Source organism: Cryptomeria japonica, chromosome 9 (genome assembly GCF_030272615.1).
Source record: "Cryptomeria japonica chromosome 9, Sugi_1.0, whole genome shotgun sequence".
NCBI classification, from domain to species: Eukaryota; Viridiplantae; Streptophyta; class Pinopsida; order Cupressales; family Cupressaceae; genus Cryptomeria; species Cryptomeria japonica.
The window spans coordinates 449,259,987-449,284,383 of NC_081413.1; the positions used below are offsets into that span (position 1 = coordinate 449,259,987).

The window sequence follows — 24,397 nt, forward strand, 5'->3', positions numbered from 1 at the left end:
ACAATAATCAAAATCCTGTCGGCTAGGGTGCCAGTAAATATTCTTGTCACTGTCGATGAACTATTTGCCGGTGTAGAGTCTATCGATGCTGGTGCCATGAGATTGCAAGGTTGTCATCAATGGCAATACCTTCAATCACCTACAATTCTCATTGGAGTGTGTAATGCCAACAGATTGTTAATGGGTTCTCTAGTCCTACTACAGATCCTGGAGCAAAAAGAAGATATGAATGCAATGGTGAAGCAATGAAAGCTATACTCAGTGGACTTTCTAGTGATGTTTCTTCAAAGATGGATAAGTGTAAATTTTCAAAGAGTTTGTGGGACAGACTGAAGAAGCTATATGGAAATGGACCTAGCACTGTTGAACTAATTTGTGTGAGCAAGAAGAGAATTGAGGCACATGAACATGAAGATGATGAATCTAGACTAGTCAACTACTATAGCAATGATGAGGTGGAAACTCATCTCTTCATGGCTCAAGAGACTCACAGTGAGATGCACACATGAAAAAGGGATAACACGGATCAATACTACCGACAAGATGTGTTTGGTAGTGATGAAGAAGCTAAAGTTGAGGTAGATCTTGAAGAAGAACTAGTGAGTGCATTTGATGAACTTAGTAAAGTGAGAAAAGAATACAAAAAGTATAATAATGTTGCTCTAGGGGAACAAGACCGGTTGAACAAATGTCTTGAAGAATTTGAGGAATGTATCTTAGAGTTGAAAACTCAACTAGAAGATGCCAAGAAGATCAATGAAGAAACAAAATCAAAGCTAGAGGCCAAGGATAAAGAATATAAGAAGCTAGAAAGTGAAATGGAGAATCTCAGGAAAGACTTTGAGAAGTGCCAAGATGAGGTCAAGGTGAGGATCTAGTATGAAGGCAACTCTGAAGCCTTGGATAAAATGTTGAACAAGAAAATACTCCAAGGACACCGAAGGAGTTGGATATGATTCCGGTGAGTGCTCCACAAGCAAGGTTATCATCATTGTTGTCATCATGTCTTGCATGATTTATATCAAGAGAGGAATGTAAATAATATATGGTTATTGGTTGTAGATGATCTATGGATGTCCACCATCTTGGTGTTTGATGTCTACAGTGAGTATGCTGATACACTTGATGATGTTGACAATGTAGCTAATGGAAATGATAGCATGATGAGATATTAATACAAGGATTAGATGCATGAAAAAATAATGAAGATATTATACTGAATCAAAAGGTGATTTTTTTAATATACTTTGGTTTGGGAAAGTTTGGTAAAGCAAGTTGGAGTAGATTTATGTATTGATATGTGCTGAGAAGAATGCTTGGGATTCCTCCGCATTTGATGATATGGTCTTGTGGACTTGGATATAATGTTTATGCTTTGTGTATATTATACTCCCATCTCTTTAGGTCCTTTTATTGGAGTTAATATGGTTGGTGATTGTAGTTGGTTGATTGTCTAGTTGTTTGTCAAAATTGGTCTAAAAAATGCTCTTTATTTTTTCACATTGATATTTCTAGTGTTGCAACTTGGAGGACATGTTATAATGTATGTGTTGTATCTCGATCCACTTTTCAGGAGTTGGTGTTGTCTGCAAGTAGTGATAATGGTATTCTATGTATGATTTTATACCCTTCTCTAAAAATGAAAATAACCATATTAATCACCTTGACCAATACTATTTTTAGAATAATAAAAATAACTATGTTGCTTCATTAAAAAACAAAACAAATCATTTTTCCAAACAACCCATAAAAAACTCTCTTGTCCTTTTCTACTATAATAGAAATAATTGTGTGTACAAGGAGATTGCCGATAGTTTTTTAATAAAGTAGCTCAAGTGCAATCTTGCATCTTCCCCACCAATCCTTACAAATAATTTGCTATTGCTAACGTCCAACTCATCATCAATGAATCTCATAATTACATTCATCAATACATCCGTCCGTAAGATCTTTTCAACAATGTACAACGTGCAACGTTTAAGTTAAATCAATCTTTTCAAATTATGATATTTAAGCTATGATCATTTCATCGATAAGATATTGTTAGGTAAACTTAATAATCAAATTATGATATATCTTGTATTATATAATGCTTAGTGTTAATCATTAATAAAGTCTCTATCAATTTGTCTTATCGCCTACAAGCATGCGCCTGCAAAAGTATGCATAAAAAATATTTGGGACCACGTACGCTGCTTCTAGATTTTTTGACTTTATTTTAAAAACGTTATTCAATTCATTTGGCATGTGAAATGATCATTCATGATCACTTTTTTTTTGGTTTAGTTTGGGGAATGTTTAAGGTGTTGTCTGCTAGTGGTGAGATGTGAGCTTCTGGTTGTAACCCTTCCAAGTCACTTTCTTTGATACCAATGATATTCATTACATTTTCCTTGATTTCTTTCACCTGTTTAGATGCACTTCGGATATATTTATCCCTTCTCTTTCTCTGTTTCAGTGTTTGCACCCCACTTTCAATGGTTTCAGCATTACCAAACACCTTTTCCTCTAGTTCTCTAGGGGCTTCAAGTAGGGCTTTGGCATATGTCTCAATAATGTTCACATCAGCCTCATAACCCATCTTTGTCACCCAAATAGTTCTAGGAAGCATTTCTTCCATCCAGATCTCATCTTTCTTGATTACAAAACAAATTTCTTTTTGATACTTGTCTACAATACTCTGAGGTAACCTTTCCCTAGTCTTCATTTTAGCCTTAAATGCTTGGAAATATTTAGTTATTTTGTTTTCCCTGTCTATTCCCATGCAGGTGAAGATATCTAGCAGTTGTTTACCTACCGGTATGTCATAACCAAATTCTTTCCTGCCTATACTGAGAACTTATTTTGTAATATATAGCATTAGGCATACAAGAAGATTGCCAAATCTAAAAGTACCTTTCTTATCTCCTTTGATTTTCTTCAAATTATCAATTAATTAATATTTCAACCACTCACATACATTTATTTTAGCATTATTGTTGACCATATCATATGCACTCTTGATACATAGACTAGAAACTGAGTTCAGTCAGTTAGCATGTGTGGTTTTGTATTGTAAGATCATGCTAATGAATCTAACATTGTCATCTTTCACATCAATAACTCTCAAGGATTTGCTATCATAGGTTGCACCAGTTAAAGTCATCATAGTGTTGTTTGAAACTTTCTTGGTCTTATCTGGCCTGCTACTAGTGGAAGCTAAGCCAGTCACAGCCTTAACTGCTTCTTTTGTAATCTTATGGATAGAGTCTAACAAGAAGAATTCTCCATGAACTCTACTGAGTACAATCCTCACAACTTCCTTAGGAAATTTTGGGATGTCAAGGATTTCCACAAAACCTATGGTTTCAATAACCTTATGTTCCAGTTTTACAATTCCAATTTCATCACAAATCACATTTTTATACATTTTCACTATTTCATCTGAACCTAGTTCCTCAATATGGAAATGTATGTAAATTCTTGGGTCTTCTGCATATGCAACTCCTTTAGGGATTTTAGAAAATTCACCTAGGGTATCATCCTATTTTTCTACTTCAGGAATGATCTTGAATACGGGCCTAGGGCATTTAACTACTTCAATAATAGTAGGGTTTGCAATGAATTTAGGAGCAGAGGAGGAAGCCATTGATAAATACCTTAATCTGCCTTTTAGGTTTGGATGCTTGAAAGATCTTTTCTTCACTTCTTGAGGTGGATTCCTTCGCTTGGGTTTTTTGTGCTCTTAGGAAATTTGAATGCTTGGTGAGTGAAAAAGAGTGAAAAACACTTATTTATAATGTCTTTTCCTTCAACTACCACAATAAATGCTTGTCAGTTAAGTGAAACTTAACACATCTGTCGGTAAAGAACAAGTTCATCTTCTCACCATCAATAGAGGGTAAACTTGCATGATTTTCAATTTGATGCCATACCCCCAAAAGTTTTCTTTTCAGTTAGATAAAGAATCTTCTGCCAGTGGAGTAATACTTTGTTCTACCGGTGAAGGAATAGTTTCATCAACATTTTGATCTCTCTTTCTAATCCATTGTTTTGAAAATTCTTTCTTTACCTCATTAACCTTCTCTTTGCCTTTAAAAATGGGTCATTTTTTATTTACTGGTGATGTCTTACTTCTACAAAATTTTGCAATATGTCCAATCTTGTTACAAGCATAACATGTCACATTGTTCTTTTGAATATCTTTTACATATCCTATGCCAGTATGTGTTATGCATTGATTAGATAGGTATCCAAATCTTCCACAAAAATTACATCTTACATTCATTCTACAATTTTCTAAATTATGACCAATTTTGTTGCATTTGGAACATTGACCAGCAGGTGTATTAGTATTTTGATAGTTTCTAGATCTACACTGATTTTCTCTATGACCATACTTGTTACAGTTAAACCATTTCCCATTAAATTTATAGGCATTAGGTTGTCTTACCAGTTTGTTGTGATCATGAATGTTTGCAGTTTGGGAGCTTTCACCAACTTCAATTCAAAGTCCATTAGTGTCTCCATTAGGTTTGCGACTTTTCAGCATACCATCAAGTTCTTCTGAACTTTTCTTGAATTTCTCTTTGTATTGATTTGCAGTAGCTAACTCACTTTCCAAAAATTCCTTCTGTCTCATAAGTTTAGTTTTATCATGTTCCATGTGAATTGGATTTGTCTTCAACGTATCATTTTGATGACTGAGTCTTATATTTTCATTTCCAACATCATTGAGTCTCCTAGTCAAGTCATCTTCATTCTTCTTTTTGTCTTCAATGTCTTTACAAAATCTCATAGTCATGTCTTGCATCTCATTCATCAAGGTCATGTTTTCTTGCCTCATCTTGCTTACAAGATCATTAAGAGTTTCCTTTTCATCATCATCACTTTGTATCTTCTTATGAAGTTCTCTTCTTTTGTTTCTAGCAATAGTGAGATTCTCCTGAAGTCCTTGAATGAATTCATGTGCAGTCTTCAGATCATCTTCAAGTTTGATATTTTTCAACTTTTCTACATCATAATCTACAAGAGCTATTTCCAATTGCTTTCTCAAGTTTTCCATCTGTATTGGTGTCAGAATCTCCCTCAAGTTGTTAGGCTTTTGAAATTAGATGATCACGCTCTGATACCAATTGCTAGGATTCCCAAAGATACTGAGAGAGGTGGGGTGAATCAGTATCTAACCGGTTTGCATATTTTCTTACCTTATTAAGTAATTTGCATTCTAAAACAATGTACCAGTAAATAAGAATTAATGCAGTAAATATGAACAATAAACACAACATATAAAGCACACCATAACATAAGATTTTGGTGAGGAAACCTAGTGTGGGAAAAACCTCGGTGGGATTTGTGACCCACAATATTCACTCACTGGCCAATGCATGGATATTACTTACAATAGTCTTCCTGCACATTTAAGAAGGCCAACTACCTAGAGCTCACTACTCAAATACAAAAAAAAGTTTGACTAACTTACAAAATGGATTATGAGAATCCAATATAATGTATTTCTATAAAAAGCATCTTCTATGCCAGGTTCAGTATCGGTTGAAGCTCATACAATAACTATAAACTTTTCTACAAGATCTTCCCTAGTATTCACTCTACACATCCATCCTATCATCTCTCTACAAAATGATCTACAAGATCTTATACTTATATATGAGTCTTATTACAATATGCCATGTCATCTTACAAAAAGATATCACAATTAAATACAATATACAATAATCAAAATCCGATCGGCTAGGGTGCTAGTAAATATTCTTGTCACTATCGATGAACTCTCTGTCGGTGTAGAGTCTGTCGGTGCTAGTGCCTACTGGTGCCATAAGTTTGCAAGGTTTCCATCAAAGACAATACCTTCAATCGCCTACAATTCTCATTAGAGTGTGTAATGCCAACATGTTGTAAATGGGTTTTCTAGTCCTGCTAGTCATCCTACCGATCCTGAAGCAAAAAGAAGATATGAATGCAATGCTAAAGCAATGAAAGCTATACTCGGTGGACTTTCTAGTGTGTAATTTTTCAAAGAGTTTGTGGGATAGACTGAAGAAGCTATATGGAAATGGACCTAGCACTGTTGAACCAATTTGTGTGAGAAAGAAGAGAATTGAGGCACATGAACATGAAGATGATGGATCTAGACCAGTTAGCTATTGCAGCAATGATGAGGAGGAAACTCATCTCTTCATGGCTCAAGAGACTCACACTAAGATGAATACATCAGAAAGGGATAACATAGATCAATCCTACCAACAAGATGTGTTTGGTAGTGATGAAGAAGCTAAAGCTAAGGTAGATCTTGAAGAAGAACTAGTGAGTGCACTTGATGAACTTACTAAAGTGAGAAAAGAATTCAAAAAGTATAATAATGCTTCTATAGGGGAACAAGACCGGTTGAACAAATGTCTTGATGAATCTGAGGAATGTATCTCAGAGTTGAAAACTCAACTAGAAGATGCCAAGAATATAAATGAAGAAACAAAATCAAAGCTAGAGGCCAAGGATAAAGAATATAAGAAGCTAGAAGGTGAAATAGAGAATCTCAGAAAAGACCTTGAGAATTGCCAAGATGAGCTCAAGGTGAGGATCTGGTATGAAGGCAACTCTAAAGCCTTGGATAAAATGTTGAACAAAAAAAAATACTCTAAGGACACCTAAGGAGTTGGATATGATTCCGGTGAGTGCTCCACAAGCAAGGTTGTCTGCAACAAAGAAATTCAGTTTGTCTCCTCAAGTGGAGATAACAAAGGACAGACATTCATAGTCATTAATTCTCCTAGGAAGAAGGTTGACCTAACTACAATTGGTGAACACATGAGGATGAAGACTGCTGCTGCAAGAAGAAATAGTGTTGATCCAAAAGGGAAAGGAATGCTGATAGAATATGGATTTATTAGAAACAAGGACATAAGAAGATAGTCTAGAAGACCTCCTGCTAGTGGAAGACAGAGAAATGTTGCTTCTCCCAAGTAAAGACAAGTGCAGAAAAGGAAGGGATTGGATGAAAGGACTATGGAAACCAGATAGCTCAAGAACAATCCTAGGAGAAGTAGAAATGGAGAAGCCAAATCGGTAAGATCATCTCATGTTTGTTAGAATAAATTTGTAAGTCATAAGCCCTCTTTCTTTGGTTACTATTTTTCATGCAAAGATTATGGTCGGGGGGCAGATGAATGTAAATAGAGGTCCAGGAAGGGACAAAATGTTTTTCCTAGAAATAAAAATTTAGTTTGTCAAAGATGTAATGGTCTTGGCCATAGAAATCATGAGTGTAGGAAAAAGATTTTTCAAATATAGGGAAGCCCTTCCACCTTCTCTTCCAATAAAATTGCAAGGTATAGAAACTATGGTCAGCATGGAAGAGATAATAGAATTAATGAGAGACAAAGTTTTTCATGGAGCAAAATCAGAAGTGCTCCTAGAATGTCAAGAAACTCTTTTGTTCAATCTATTGGTCACAATGACATGGTTTGGAGAAGAAGATCAAATCGGTTTAATAAAAGGTCCTCAAATCTGTTGTTTGGCATGAACATAGTCTTCTACTACAACAATGTTTTTGGAGAAAGGACCAATCAGAAAAAGGAAGTCAGCACTACTCCAAAGGCTAGAAATGAGAAAAGGAAGGAGACCAAGCATGTATGGAAAAACAAGCAAGAGAATATGACCATTGGAAGGCACTATGCATTCAATGCACATATGATATCTCCTAAGGCTTAAAGGAGATGTGGGAATTTAGGGGGAGATACACGTTGAACACATCATTCACCCCCAAATTTTGAAAAGGACAAATGGAAGGACAAGTTGTTGTTGGTATAAGGCAGAAGAGGAAATGACAGTATGTGTAGTTAGTGCCTTGGCTACATATCTATATATATGAGATGGATTAATGTTACATGTGTCAATGGATGGTTTAAATTGCAATTTGGCATCAGAGGCATTTGACTCAAGAAGATGGATGTTAGTGGAAAAAGTGTTTCGTTAGAGATATTGGTCTGGTATAGTAAACTGGTATGTATAGTATGCTACCAGTATGGATATTAACCAGTATTGCAGATTATGTGAGTCAATGTGTTACGAGATCATTGCAGTGACTCTTGTGGTTTGGAATGATGAAATTATGTCTTAGGAGATATTATAGAAGTCCTGAATGACAATGTGTTGGTCTAGTAGCTGACCTTACATGCATGCATAATTATGGGGCAACCGGTTTGATGGTTGACATGATTGTGATGTGGTTTGGCATTGTGGTCATGTAAGATCATGTCACAAGTTGTGATGGATATCATGGAAGTGGAAGACCTTCATCAAATCACATATGCTCAACTCTACCGGTACAAGGTGCAGATTGGAGCCCCGATCTAGTACCTGACATACAAAGAAGACCTGAGATCTATGGTTTAAGGAGAGTTGCCTACAACAAGGGAGAAGAAGTTCTCAACCTATATGACAAAAGAAAAGAGTTACCTACATATGGGGATAATATATAGTTGGTATCAAATTGGTATATGTAATTGGTATCAAGTTGGTGTCTGAGCCCTCTATCTCATGTGTTCCTAGATGAGAGGATGCAGAGTATAATGGTCAAAGGGGGAGAAACAACCGGTAGAAAGTTTTGTCAGTCCCCTTTTCCATTGTTGTCAAAGGGGGAGAGAAAATCTATAGTATATTGGATACTACATGTGTTTACATCAATGCCAAAGGGGGAGATTGTTGGCATTGTGTTGTCATTGATGTCAACTGGTATGGGGTATTAACCAATGAGTAAGTATTGGAGACCAGTATGGTATGTCAACCAGTGAGTGATGTGTTGGAAGTGTGTTGTTTCCAACTGACAAGCATGTGACTGGTGAAAAAGAAAGATTGAACTAATGAAGAAGGGTAGGCAACTGATATGTAGTTTTTTTAATGCCATACAACTGGACTCCCACAAGATGAAGATGTTATCACAAAATGAAGAGGAGTCTGATATAAAGTGTGCTACCTCAAGATAGAAAGGAAGACATATGGGAAGGTTACCAGGTCATATGTTTGTTTGAAGATATGTTTTGTCAATCTCAGTAAAGTCATGCTAGTGCAATGCTGGAATTAGAATGAGCATGTGAAAAGGATCCACTCCCACTGGGTGTTGGGAGCTTAAGTGCTTCAGTCCACATACTCCCATGAGTTACTGGTAATGCTTAACTTATCTCACAACATGCATGGAATGCATTATAACTGTTTGAGAAGGCATGATGACCTACCAGGACAGAAGAGGAAGAATAAGAAGTGATGAGTTTGCCATTGTGGAAAACCAATTGATATGACATCCGAGCTAATGAAGAAAAAGGAAAGGTTTAGCCTTGTAGACATCGAGATATACCAAGATACAGATGGAGATTGGTGTTACCACTGTTGGTGACATTTGTGTTGGTATTATGGATGACTTTGTCATGTGTTGCATTGGTTTTGTCATTGACATTGATGTCAACACTTATCCTTCTGGAGGTCTACATTGTTGATTTGGCAAACTGGTTATATTGGTTTCTTGTTGAAGCAACACATTATGGTCCCGATATGGATATTGGCTTATGCACAATCACCGGTATATGTTTCATCGGCACCTCTAGAAGTTGATGATGACTTGTTATCATCTGGAGATCATTTGGTTATGTCGAAGACATGGATTGGATGTTTTCATTTGGTTTTTTTCTTATTGGACTAATTGGGTTCACATATTTGCCTTAACTGGCAGATAGGTCTAGGTTATGGAATGGTACAAGATATCATGTTCCAGATCAGCATGACATGCTTTGGAAATGGTTTATTGATTGGATAATGTGTAAATGTATTGAGGTCAACATATTGCATTGCATCAAGACTTATTTTGTAAATTTAATATCTTTAGAGAGACGACCTAATGATGAGGTCTTAGGTTTTGTATAAATAATTGTAAGATCTTATTTGAAGATCATTATCAAGAGAAAAAATAAGAAGATCCTTGTGCGAATCACGCAGATATTATCTGAATGTTGAAGGAAATGTTATGAAGGTGTTTGGCACTCAAGGTCAAAGCTTAAACCAGTACTGAATCCAACATTTTTGATGCTATATTGAAGAAGTACATTGTTATTGGATTTCACCATCCAATTGTAGTTAGTGTGACTCCTATTTTGTGATTGAGCAGTGAGCTCTAGGTCATTGACCTTTCTGCATGTGCATACCCCTTATTGTATTCACTTACTATCTGTAGTAGTTGATGAATACTAAGAGCAGGGGGTGAATTAGTATACCACAAAATACTATAAACAAACTTTTGAACAGTTTAGCAGATAACTGGTACAATAGATTTGCTGATAAACCGGTTAAGATAAATGCAAACCAAATAGCAAACAAATCATTCACCCACAAGAGCACAATCACCATAACACAAGATATTTGATGTGGAAACCCAAATGGGAAAAACCACAGTGAGCAAAAACTCACAAGTAACTATCTACATAATAGAAACCAAACTGGTTAAGGTCAAACAATGTTCTTCACCAGAACAGATCATGTTAGGAATCTAGATCTATGTTAGGAGATAAGTCTTGTTAAATACTACCTTGTTAAAGGATTTCAGATCCAAAGTTGTGAACCACCTTGTTAGAGGATTTACAAAGGCTTTGCTAGGCCTACCCGATTAAGGGTTTCAAACTTGTCGAAGATGTGAGTAATCAAAAAGTGAGTGATCTAGATACTAGCACAGTATGCTTGGTTAGATCCTTGATAGCCCATTGTTAATACATTTCAGCATTACTTCAGTCTTCAATATCTTCACACTCTACACAGACCTAATCTGCTCTACAATGATCACACATAACCTTTTCTATCACACATATCTTACACACCACACATACAAACCCTAGACATGATGTCCTTATAAAGGAAACTGATTTCATGTCGGTCCAACAGGATTAGACTACAAGTTCCTAGGTTCAGTGCATCTAGACACATTTGGTAACATGGCACAAAATCATTGCCAAAGTGTCAGTGGATGATAACTCATCACAAATTATAGAAATACTGGTTGGTAACTCATCACAAAGTAATACCGGTTAATATAATATACTGATTACCGGTTTGTCAAAAATGAAGAGTGGTAGATCATTATGTTCCGATCAAAAGTTAACTACCGCTTGGGTCCTTCATACTGCTTGAGCTCCTCGAACTGCTTGGGGTATCCATACCACTTGAGCTCTTTAGTCAATCTGTGACGGGTAAACATCTTCTACAAAATACCGAGTCTAAAGACTATACATTCAATAACACACAATACCAGTTGGAACAATGACTAGTTGAGCATAACTCATACATCAAGAAAGTGTGTACATCATCAAGAAAGTGTGTGTTCATCTATGACAATCAAAACATCATCAAAATGCCAACAATCTCCCCCTTTGGCATTGATGGCAACACTTAGAAAATTTTTGACATCTAAGTGATTTTACAACAAAAATGCCATAATCAAAATTACTCCCCCTTAGCATATACACTATCCCTTTTGCAGAAATTACAATGTACACTACTCCCCAAAGTGGTAACATGAAAGTATACATGAAATGGTAACATTCACCAAAATTTTAATGTACACTACTCCCCCTTTGCCAACAATGACAAAGTAATACAAAATAACCCTTGTTTCCTTATATATAAAAAATAGAGTAAATGTTCATGACAATAAGGAATGGAACTTATCAAAAATAGATTTAAAATCCTGCATAAAAGTTTTCATGGCCAATATCCATGACTCATGTAATGAAGTAGCAACCTCACTTTTAGTCTACATATGGAATACCAGTTCTTCCATTGCATCAATGGTACTAATCTCTTGAGTTATCGTGATGGCTTCCAGATTGAGAAAACATTTATGAAGAATCTGTAGTCTTGGCAATAAGACCAGTTGAAGCTCCTGCAAATCTCCGGTCTAGACAGAGATTTCTGATTCCATCTTGGTAGTTTGAAGCTGATAATGATGAATTGTTTGCCCATATGTAGTGAAGGAATCATATGGCATCTTGAAGTTGCTTATATATTCTTGTAACTCCGATTGGAGTTTATCTTTCTGTTTTAGCACATCATCACAAAATAGATGAGGTTGACAGATTTTACTCAAAAGTAATTTTCCCTCATCCATAGCAACACTGATATCCTTTTGTTGTTTCACTACTTGAGTCCGGAGCTCATTCATTTTCTTGACTAAGGTAGTGTTGAGTGCCTTTTCATGATTCTTCTTGGTAGAGGCTCTACCAACATCTTCCAAGAATTGTAATTGGTCCTCCACAACGGTACACAGAAGTTTAAGCTTGGATAGAGAGGAATCAATACTAGGGAGGTTGGTACCAGGAATCAGATTGGTAAGGGTGTCAACCACAGTTTGTATGACATCTTGTTCCTTCTTCCTCCACAATGCTTCCAGTCTTTCCTATGCAAGTTTGATGCTTTGAAGTATCTCAAACTCATTTGTTGGTTGAAGATCAATAGGACTGGTGGTATCAACCTGTTTGGCTTGACCACTGGTTTCCTTAGGAGTCCCCGCTTGTTTGTTCTTTTCTGCTTCCTTCTCCTCTTCTATTTTTTTTCTTATCTTCCTCCTTCTTCCTTTCTTCTTCCTTCCTCTTGTCTTCTTCTTTCTTCTTCTCTTCTTCTTTCCTCTCCTCCTCTTCTTTCCTCTTCTCCTCTTCTTTTCTCTTCTCCTCTTCTTTCCTCTTCTCTTCCTCTTTCTTCTTTTCTTCCTCTTTCTTTTTCTCTTCCTCTTTATTCTTTTCTACCTCTTTCTTTTTCTCTTCCTCTTTCTTATTTTCTACGTCTTTGTCATGTTTCTCTTTTTCAGTTTTTTCCTTCTCCTATTTCTCTTTTTCTATTTTTTCTTTATCTTGTATCTCTTTCTTCATTTGTTCTTTGTCCTACTTTTCTTTCTCAGCTTGTTCCTTATCCTATTTCTCTTTGTCCGAAGTGACATCCTCAATATCTAAAGCATCAACATCAATAGTGTTAATTTTCTCTATCACTCTTTCCCCTTCACTATCAAATGCCTCATCCGGTTTGCTTGATGGTAGGTTAGGTTCTTGTTCAACCTTCATATTGGCTTCAGGTACTTGGTGTAACCTTACACCAACTTTAGCATGTAAATGTGTGTCCTTTTCCACTTCAGAGGCTTTGCCTTCTAGGAGTTTGAGTCTTCTCCTTCTCATGAAGAAAAGGCCTTTGTTTTTATCCATTATCTCAAATAATTCTGAATTTGAAGCATCAGGAAAGTATTGTGCAAAAATTTTCTCCCTGATCTCCTGTTCTTTCTCAATAGCAATGCATCATTTATTATCCAAAGAATTGTACAAAGAATTTGTTGTAATTGATCTAATCTCTGATGATGTCTGATCATTAACACATAAATATTTGATGACTTCCTGGTCTACTTCTTCTTTCTCACTATCAGTAAAATCATCAAAATACTCCTTTAAATCATCAAGCACTTTCCTCTTAATATTCTTTATAGTCCTTTGACAATGTGTCATTGTCTTATAAGAGGAATGTCTATATTTACCAGTGCTAATGTTGCAGGCACATTACCGGTAGACTTTTCCTTCTTGCTTGATTGTCTTGTCTTCTTTGGTTGAATTTCCAGTTCAGTATCCTTTGACTTCAATGAGCTAGTTTTGGTTTTCCGCTTCCTCTCAAATACCTTTGTTGGAACAACCTCAGGTTTCTTCTTAGCAAGTGATCGCTTGGTCACTTTTGGACTTGTAGATGTAACCGATGTAGATACCGATGGCACTGCTTTGTCCTTTTTCTATTTTGGTTCTTCAACCGGTGTTACCCTCTCCAAGTAGGTACCGGTTCTCTTTTTCTTCACATCCAGTGGTGAGGCAAGTAGGGTGGAGGCATACCCGATCAGCATGTCATTCACCACTTAATAACCCATAGGTTCAACTACTTCCTTTCTCGGTTCCACCACTTCCATTATGCATTCATCTACCTTTATTGTGAAGCAGATGTCATCTTTATACTCTTCACAATATCATCAGATATTCTCATTCTCTGGCTCATTTTCTGCTTGAATTCATCAAAATGTTTGTTAAGAACCTCGGGATATCTAGTTCCCACTATTTGTAGACTTTGCTTGATTTGTCTGGAGACCAACAAGTCAGCAGACCATTGCACGTCACCTACTCTAGGGAAATAACCTTGAAAGTAGAAGAATAAGCCGACCAGAAGTTGTCCAAACCTGAATCTTAGAGCATTACCCTATTTGATGGACTTCAGGTTCAATAGCAATTGCTTCTGTAGATAGGTAGAGAGATCAAATTTAGTGTCTTCCTTGATCATTCTATAAGCGACATTCACCGTAGCAGTAGGGACCGAATTCATTCTGCTGGCATAAAATATCTGGTAACCAATCACCATGCAAGCATATTTCACCAGATCATCTTTGATGGTGTTGATGGTCATTTCCCATTGGTCACTCATAGAACCGGTGAGCTTGGTCATTTCCATTTTGGTGACCTTCCTTAGAGCTGGTACCTCACCAATATTGTAGAAACTGGTGACAGCATGAATTACCTCCAATGTGATGTCATGTGTACGCTTGAGGTACATCTTACCACCATGTACTCTGTTGAGGATGATGCTAATATGATCTTTTGTGAACTCTTCCAGAAAATGTACCACATTATGCAGTTTCATCTTCTCAAGGACATTGTACTCCAGTTTGATCTTCTTATCATCCCCATAGAACAGGCTTAGCTAGGAATGAATCACTAGGGATCCTAGGTCTTCCAATTTACAATCAATATACCTTGAAATATCTTCCTCAACAATAACTCTGATGGGTATTTGGGATAGGGAATTGTATTTCATTTTCTTTTGAATAAATTCAACTGAATCTATAGGTGCACTAGAACTAGAGTGCGATGAAGAAGCCATGATAAGAAAGAAATTCAAGAAATACCTTCACAATCCGAGATTTAGGGTTTGGCAATGTCGCTCATAATACACCACTTCGATTGCTATATTACCGCTTAGTGTTCTTCACTTGATAGATTGAAAATGATCTCTTGATTCCTTTGCAAGATTTTTGAATTCACTTTGAATCGCTAGACAAATCACTCTTTGTTGCTCTTCTCTTGAAAATTCTTTGCTCAAAAACAGATAAGTGAAAATGATGACCAAAATCCTTTTAAACAGACTTTTTACCTACCATGATAAATGCATCACCGTTAGGGCACAAACCCTAATTTTGCCTTTTACTGCTTCTAGTCTTTTGTCGATTGATAGGTAACATATACTAGTTAAGGTCTTTAATGATATAAACCAGGGGTTCAAAATATTTCACCGATATGTTCCCCCTAAGCTTTTCTGAAGCTCAGTTTACCAATTTAGAGACTTCCACACTAGGTGTAGAAACTGGTTCATCCTGTGACACTTCTTTAGATTTATTATTCCATGTTTTATTCATTCTTGCTTGAACTGTTTCAACATCAATCTTCTCTTCTAGAGTGATTGGTATATCATCCAATAGGTTCTTTCTCAGTCTGCAAGTTCTAGCAATGTGTCCCAGTTTGTTGCAATGATAGCATATCATTCCAGGTGTTCTCCATGGTCCATTATTCATACTTCCATTCTTCCTTCTGCATGTTGTAGTAGTGTGACCGCTACCATGACAGATCAAACAGGTTGCTCTCCAACTAGTTTCCGCTTGATAACCTCCTAACCGATGGTCATAGATATTGTACCAGTTGGGATTCCGGTTCACAAAAGGTTCTGGGATAACTCCTTGAGTCCTTGGAGGGTATCTCCCAGTGGTGTGCAAAACAAACCTGCATTCAAATTCTCTATGCCCAAACTTGTTGCATACATAACGGTTTCCATTGAATCTATTGGATCTATGCTTATTGTTTAGAAAATAAGGAAAATTGTTGTAGGCCTTGCTTCTACACACATAAGCAGTATGTCCTTCTTTGAGACAATTAGAGCAAACAGGTTTAAACTTTTGTTTACCTTTATCCTTAGATGTCGGTTGCTTCTTTGAGGCTTCAACTTTTGTTACAGAGGTCTCACTTTCCTCATACCCAGAGAAACCAAGTCCAGTGGTATTCTTTACCAGTTTTGCCGATTCTAGCTTTTGCTCTAACTTAGCAGTACTCTGATTGAATTTGGCAAGTATCTCCTTTCACTCAGTAAGTTCCTTGGAAATAGCAGCATTAGATTCCATCAAGGTTATATTCTTAGAAATAGCCATGTTTAGTTGACCTTGCATTTCTTCTTTTTCCATTTTACTCTCTTGGAGGTGAGCGGTAAGGGTACTGATTTCTTGCTTTAGCTTGGAGATCTCATGATCTTTGTGTTTTACCAGATCTTCAACTTCCTCCTATTCTCAAGGCCCTGACTCATTCTGATAGTCAGTCCTTCCAACTCTCTTCTCAAGTTGGCTTTAGATTCATTCAATTTTTCCACTTCTTCAACTAGGGCATCCATGTCTACTTCATCAGAAGAGCTATTTTTAGTAAGTTCCATCAGTTTCTCAACATGCTCTCTTCTTTTGGCCAAAGAGGCTTTATACTTGACTTTGAGTTCATCATAGGCTCTCTCAGTCTGAGTGAGGCGATGAGTAAGTTCCCTCACACTGTATTCCCCCATATCTCCTTCCAAGTGGTTAGACTTATAGAAAGGTTGGCTCTAATACCAATTAATGAATACTAAGAGGGGGGGTGAATTAGTATACCAAAAAATACTGTAAACAAACTTTTGAATAATTTAGTAGATTACTGATACAATAGATTTGCTAATAAACTGGTTAAGATAAATGCAAACCAAATAGAAAATAAAGCATTCACCCACAAGAGCACAATCACCATAACACAAGATATTTGATGTGGAAACCCAAATGGGAAAAACCATAGTGAGTAGAAACTCACAAGTAGCTATCTGCATAATAGAAACCAGACTAGTTAAGGTCAAATTATGTTCTTCACCAGAACAGATCCTATTAGGAATCTAGATCTCTGTTAGGAGATAAGACCTATTAAAGACTACCTTGTTAAAGGATTTCGGATCCACAGTTGTGAGCCACCTTGTTAGAGGATTTACAAAGGCTTTTCTAGGCCTACCCAGTTAAAGATTTTAGACTTGTTGAAGATGTGAGTAATCAACAAGTGAGTGATCTAGATACTAGCATAGTATGCTTGGTTAGATCCTTGACAACACATTGTTAATGCATTTCAGCATTACTCCAGTCTTCAATATCTTCACACTCTACATAGACCTAATATGCTCTACAATGATCGCACATAACCTTTTCTATCACAGATCTCTTACACACCATACATACAAACCCTAGACATGATGTCCTTATAAAGGAAACTGATTTCATGTCGGTCCAATAGGATTAGACTACAAATTCCTAGGTTTAGTGCATCTAGACACATTTGATAACACGACACAAAATCACCGCCAAAGTGTTAGTGGATGATAACTCATCACACATTACAGAAATACTAGTTGGTAAATCATCATAGAGTAATACCGGTTAATACAATATACCAATTACCGGTTTGTCAAAAATCAAGACTGGTAGATCATTGTGTTCCGATCAAAAGTTAACTACTGCTTGGGTCCTTCATACCGCTTGAGCTCCTCGAACCACTTGGGGTCTCCATACTGCTTGAGCTCTTTAGTCAATCTATGACTGGTAAACATCTTCTGCAAAATACCAAGTCTAAAGACTATACATTCAATAATACACAATACCAGTTGGAACAATTACCGGTTGAGCATAACTCATACATCAAGAAAGTGTGTGTCCATAATCAATAAAGTGTGTGTCCATCAGTGACAATCAAAACATCATCAAAATGCCAACAGTAGTATCATCTGATTGTGGGTAAGGTTTCCCTCCGTGGTTTTTCCCCTTACAGGGTTTCCACATCTAAATATTTGTGTCATGTGTTGTGGATGTGTTTTTCTTTTTGTTTCATGCATTAAGCTGTATTGGTATTACTATAATTGTTAATTTGTTTTACTGACACTGAATTTTAAGCTGAAATAATTTGTTTTCAGTTATAATTTATTGACAACTGATTCACCCCCCCTCTTAGTTGTCCTTCTCAGTTCCTAACAAGTTGAAGATTAATGGCATGGAGTCATCAAGGATGTTACCGGTATGCAGTCAGATGAGCTGTCAACCAATAAATAGGAACAAAGTCCTATTCAAGCAACCGGTATGGATAATTTGAGAGGATCTAGGTGTTGCGGTTCAGAATAAATATTCATAACATTGGCATTTGTTTGTGACTGAAATTGCATCAAGTTTGGTGAACCATAATAATTGACTGATATGTACTTTGTGGAGGAGAATGAATATCGGTTTGGTATGCAGGTATGTAAGGCAACCGGTAAGCTGATAAAGAGACAAAGTGAAGGACTCTCTTCAGATGGAGATGTGAATAGTAAAGTGATGAACTTTGAACTGGGAGCTATCTATGTCATCATGACCTAACCGACAGGATAGAGAAGAGCCAGAAAGAAGGTTAACCGATTAGTGTAAGCCATAAGGTAAGATGAACCGGTAGGTGTATACTGATAGTATGTCTTTGGTCAGTGCCTTTGCCTGAATCGACAAAGTGGACTAAGGTGGATGCTAAAAGAGTTGACACATAGTCTCCAAGTGGTGAATGTATAGTGGTAATTGAATGGTGCATCAGTGAGGTTGTTGCTGACTAAGTCCATATTTAATACAGACTACAAATATCACAGGTTGATTGCAAAGCTTTGCGACTCAATGCAGACTGAAATGAATAGATCTGTGATGCAATGATCAATGAAGGACATCCTGTTGTAGATCTGATTTGGAGTAGGAAATAGCCAGATCATTTAATGTGATGGATAGATGCAGGGTCGGTGATCGGTTTGCAGGTTGCTAAGTATAGAAAACATGTACTGGAAGGAAGACAATTGGGTGAGTTGAGTGATCTATTGCGGGTGGTCAATCCCAAGAACAAGATCTGATTGGATTTGGTATGCCTCATGGTTGATGAAGAAACCCTAATGCACCAAGTTTCAATGTCCATCTTGGTGGGAAAGCTCAAATATAAATATGCTGACCAAAGACCTTAGTTGATTGATGTTGCCAAATGCTAGGAGGCCAGTTGTAGGAAAAGAGTGCAAATAGAGAGTTGATCTAACTAAGAAGAGATAAGTGACTGAACATTTGAAGGTGAACCAGTAAGAAGGGTTTAACTAGTAAGAGGGTTTAATAGAATGTTGAACCGGTGAGGTCAAAGTAATCGGTAAGCTGCTAAATATTATAGCATTCAAGTGAAACGGTAGTGTTAGAACCGGTAAGAAGGCAAAAAAGAGTGAAGTGGCACAAAGTGAATGTCAGTAGAGAACTGATAGAGAACATAGAAGGGTTTAATAAGTAAACAGAGTAACTAGTAAACATGTGCATAGTCTGACAATGCATCCAACCAGTAGAGTCTAAACCTACAAGGTAGTAGTAGTGAGAAAAGGAGAGCACAGAGAGAGTGAGAAAAGGTTAGACAAGACAAAGACAAAGTAGAGGAAGAGTTAGAGAAGGTGAGCAGAGAACCAACAGAGAACAAAGAAGAGGTGAACCGGTGAAGAGATATTTGTGAGAGTTACAAAACACATTTGCAACAAGGTTATTACCATTTTTATTGATTTGATAACACTCATTGTATTCATTGATTTGGTGCTCGGTGCAGGGGTTGGTACTCCTTTGGGATGGTGCCCATAAACAGTTAGGGGTTGGTGCTCCTTGGGTTGGTGCCCTAAACATTGTAACATTTGTTTATTGTGAGGCTGGATTGGAGTAGTAGACTCCAGCAAGATTTCTCATCAAGGTTTTTCCCATATTGGGTTTTCCTCGTATATACGTTGTTATGTGATGTGTCATTGTATGTGCTTGCATTCTGATCTCTTCCCCTATCTCACCGATATATTCACTTTGTGTTAGATCTGCTAACTGGTACACATAGTCAAGTTTAAAAGGTTGAAAATATTGATAACCAATGATTCACCCCCCCTCTCAGTGGCATCTCGTGTTCTATAATTTTTGCTTTCTGGATACTGATGTTGATGCTCTAATTGATGTCTTAGACTTTCAATGTGATTCTCCAAATTCTCTTAGCTCAAATGAATCAATCTTTCCAACCAGCATATCTCTTGTCACTATAGTCAAACTCTGGATCTCATCAATAGCAACAAACTTATGTTTATAGGAAGGAAGCAAGGATATCAACACCTTAGCAACAATTTCATCTTCCTCAAGGGTTCCACCGGCACATTTGATACCCAAGACAAGGTCATTCAGCTTAGCCATGAAGGAGTGTATGTTCTCATCATCTCCCATCTTCAACATCTCATAATCTCCTTTCAAACTTTGTAACTTAGCAACATTCACTTGTTTATCACCTTCATATAGGATTTCAAGATTTTCCTAGATCTCATGTGTGGTCTGAAGTCCCATTACATTTGTCATATCAGAATCAATCAAGGAACTAAGCAATGTTTCCTTCTCTCTAATATTATGATCATCTTCCTTGATCTCATCAGAAGTAAATGGTCCATTTGTAGGAGTAGAATAGGTATTCTTTGTAATCTTCCAGTAATCTTCTCCAAGACATTTCAACTACACATGCATCCAATTCTTCCATATAGCATAGTTACTTCCATCAAACCTCGGATTGTCCTTCTTAAAGATAACACTTGGAGCTTCCATCATGGATCTCCTCAAGCGTTTAGGCTTCTTATGGTGGATCTAGCTCAAATACCAATTGTTAGCAACAACAAGGAGGGAAAATTGAGAGGGGGTGAATCAGTTTTCACCAGATCAACAAATTTAATCACAAAACATAGATCTGATAAACTGCAACAATAAGACAGATAAGAAAATTGAAAGCACAACACACAACACCAAGATTTTGATGTGGAAAACCCAGCTAAGGGAAAAACCACGGTGGGAATATACCCGCAATAAGATGATATTGTGTAGTAGTATGTGAAATATTATAATGGGGAATGCACATGCATTCAGGCACACTGCTTAGAGCTCACTACTCAAAAAATAATGACTCAAAAGGCAACAACCTTCAAGGAAGTCTCACTGATTTACAACAAGATTCGGACTACAATCCGAAAGAAGTGAACTGAAAGAATAGCATCTCCAAATGCCTGATTATAGTTCCGACTAAGCACAGTTGTTTGCTCAGCAACACCAATCTCACCACAATCACAACACTGAAGGATAAATCACTTGATCACATATACACCACTCTCTAATAATGTACACACAATGTCGACACACTAATTACATGACAATATCACCTATTTATACAAATCATCAACCTTGATAAGAAGTTTAGCTAAACCCTCAACTCATAATAACAAAATTACATCAAATAATACAAAGATCGAGCACCAGACCAATATAATGATTTACATGACATAACATGGACCTAAATCAAATTCCCAAATGATCAACTCCATCGAAAATCATCCCAAGATCAATAGCAACATGCTACACCACCAGGAAAACCGCATAACATGAAAATCATCACTGGTTCATATAAACCAACAAAAACTCACACAACGATCAATGCAGATCACCATAACAAATAGCACATGACTAGGAAACACCAGCAAGTACGTTAAAATCATCAATAATAGCTGCACCAACACCACTTATCAAATCTTCATCGATCAACATCTGAAACTCGGGAATACTCAAACAACAACAACTATCATGAAGAAAGATAACTTGTAGAGAACCAAATCACGTACCATCTGAAATGAAGATACACAAGACCATCCCAAACAATATCCCAAAAAATCAGCTCAAGATTTGATTACACTAGAATATACCGGAGGAAATACTAAACTCTACAAAATAGTGATCAACAAAACAAAACTGCAAAACTGGATCATAAGATCTTCCCAATTCATAATCACCGAAGCAAATAACAAGAATATGTTGACATCAATGACAACAACATATCCTAGCAGTAGCAATGACCAACAATATCCAACAAGCAGTGTATGAGCGAATAAAGGAGTTCATCCTTTGGTAGTGTTTTTTAGTAGAGTTTTGGAGGGTTGCAGAGCAGACATATGTGCTTAACCAAAATAGTCTTAAAGCATTAGCAAATTCTATCATTTTAGTCATTCCTTCCAGATTGTATTTTGAATCTTGTTGTAATTCACTTTTTTTTTCCTTGAGGGTTGTAGCCTTCCAGATTATTATATTCTGAGCAATAAGCTCTAGGTAGTGAGCTTGAATGTAGGTGCATTGCCCATTGTTATATTTTCACATGCTACTACAGAGTATCATCTTATTGTGGGTAGGTTCCCAATGTGGTTTTTCCCTTAACTGGGTTTTCCACGTCAAAATCTTGGTGTTGTGTGTTGTGCTATCATTTTACTTATCTTTGTTGTTGTTGTAGTTATTCATATTTGTGATTGTGGTTAAGTTTGTTATTATGATAAAAATTGATTCACCCCCCCGCACCCTCCCCCCTTCTCATCTTTCCTTCATTATTTTTGCCAACAAAGATTACATGGTGCCCATGCAAATGTGAAGTTAAGAAATTTGCTAAGGGTTTTAAAGATGGAAAAATAAAAATTGAAAGCAAAATGGTTGAGATGGATGAGAAAATTATTGCTAAAGTAATGGGTCTTTCTATAGAAGGGGCGAAGTTTTATAGGGACAGGAAAATGGCGGATGCCGCAGTCAAGAAATTCCCCAAAAACAAGGAGAGGGCTAAGCTTGCAAATTTTGACAAAACCAGCTACGATATGGTTAACATCAAATCCATTTGGTGCTCTATTTTGGTGGTTTTGATGAGGTATGTTACCATAGATGGCAGATTTACTAGGGCCTTTGGGAATCATGTTGTGTTGCTTAATCATTTTAGGCATAAAGAGAAAATTTTGTTCCCCTTCAATCTGGTAAAGAACTCCCCTATTTTACATAGTGGCTTGCTTTTCCTCATTCACGAATACATTAAAATCCTACCCTCCCCCTCAGCTAGGGTTCCTAAAACTTTGAGTGATTTTGAGGAAGGGGATCATATCAGTCTTTCCTTAGAGGAAGAAGAATAGAACATGGATTTGGAAGGCTCGAACTTAGGTTCTAGGTCTTCTTTGAAGAGTGGTCACCAAGCTAAATGAGGCATATATTCCCCTATGTCCACATCACATCTTGATTCGCTATCGTCTCATCCATCACTCTAAGACATATTTGTCCAGATGTTGAGCTAAAGTGGTAGACGCCCATTCCTGAAAGAGCTCAATGCCAATTCCCCTTTCCTCAACATGGAAAGGGAGAATCATGATGATATTCTAGTTGTTGTTGGTGATGCAAATGTTGATTATTTTAGGATGTTTAAATGGGCCTTTCATGAAATTAAAGATATCAATGTGAAAATGAGGGATATTAGCAATAAAAAAGACTCTCAAACTAATGAATAGTGGACGGTGGATCAGATAAAGGCAATTGTGGATTCAACGTAGAGGACTGTGGGTACAGTCAGTGTTTTGAAGAAAGATTATGACTGCAGGATTTCTCAACTAGAGGAAAAACTCAAGAAAGATTTTGAAGGAAGACTAAGCAAAATGGAAAACAAATTTCAAAAAGTTACTGAAAACTTGATATCTCTTGTTACCTTCAGTCACAAAGTGGTTAAGATCTCGGTTGAGAGTATAAATGCCATGGTTGGAAAGCTTGAAGCCAATCACCAGAAAGGTGTTGTAGTGGATGTGGAGGTGCTGGATAAAAAGATTGAGGATACAATGGGACCATGCAAGAGAACAAGGGCTAACCTAAAGAAGAAATATGCTAATCAAGACATTCAGGAGCTTAAGAAGATTGCATTGAACATAAATCAGCTAGAAGCAGAGGTTGTAGAGGCCCTTAAGAACTTGTACTAGTTTTTGTCCTTTTGTTGTCTCTTTCTTAGCTTTTGGTTTTGTGATAGTTTTTTATTGTCTCTGGGGCTGCACTGGACCTGTTTATCTTTATGTAACTTTTAATGTAGTTCTTTGTTAAAGGGTTTTGGGTCCCTTCAAAACCTGTTTGTTCCGTAATAAAAAACTATAATCAATATTTGTAATATTTATTTAGGGCTACTTAAGTAAGAATTATTCTCATTAATAATTTATAGGAAAGTGTTGAAATCATTTTAAATTTAAAATAAATACTTTTTTTTTTTTCAATAAAAGTGGACTATTCCACTAAACTTTTTTATTAATATTTTTTATTTTTTACACAGGATTCAAAGAGCATACTAGAGGAAAGAACCTTGGGAAGAAAACCTCTGGTCACAGCTCATAAAATAAACCTATAGTATCTAACGGATCAATTTATACACCCTGCCCA

The 24,397-nt window shown here is 36.7% G+C and overlaps 1 protein-coding gene across 1 annotated transcript; it reads left to right on the forward strand.

Moving 5' to 3' along the window:
* Positions 1–245: 245 nt before the first annotated feature.
* LOC131858432 (uncharacterized) lies at positions 246–23,949 on the forward strand. The gene is made up of 4 exons (XM_059211671.1): positions 246–492; positions 667–866; positions 6,019–6,581; positions 23,580–23,949. Exons 1-4 carry the CDS (start codon positions 246–248, stop codon positions 23,947–23,949), a joined length of 1,380 nt encoding a protein of 459 aa, XP_059067654.1.
* The last annotated feature ends 448 nt before the right edge of the window (positions 23,950–24,397 follow it).

What these genes read in the sequence shown, in the direction of transcription:
- LOC131858432 (XM_059211671.1), top strand. Translation starts at nt 246, where the DNA reads ATGAAAGCTATACTCAGTGGACTTTCTAGTGATGTTTCTTCAAAGATG. An exon ending in AGTGCCAAGATGAGGTCAAG is followed by an intron (nt 867 to 6,018) that starts GTGAGGATCTAG and finishes AATTTTTCAAAG; the next exon opens with AGTTTGTGGGATAGACTGAA. An exon ending in GAGCTCAAGGTGAGGATCTG is followed by an intron (nt 6,582 to 23,579) that starts GTATGAAGGCAA and finishes TTATGACTGCAG; the next exon opens with GATTTCTCAACTAGAGGAAA.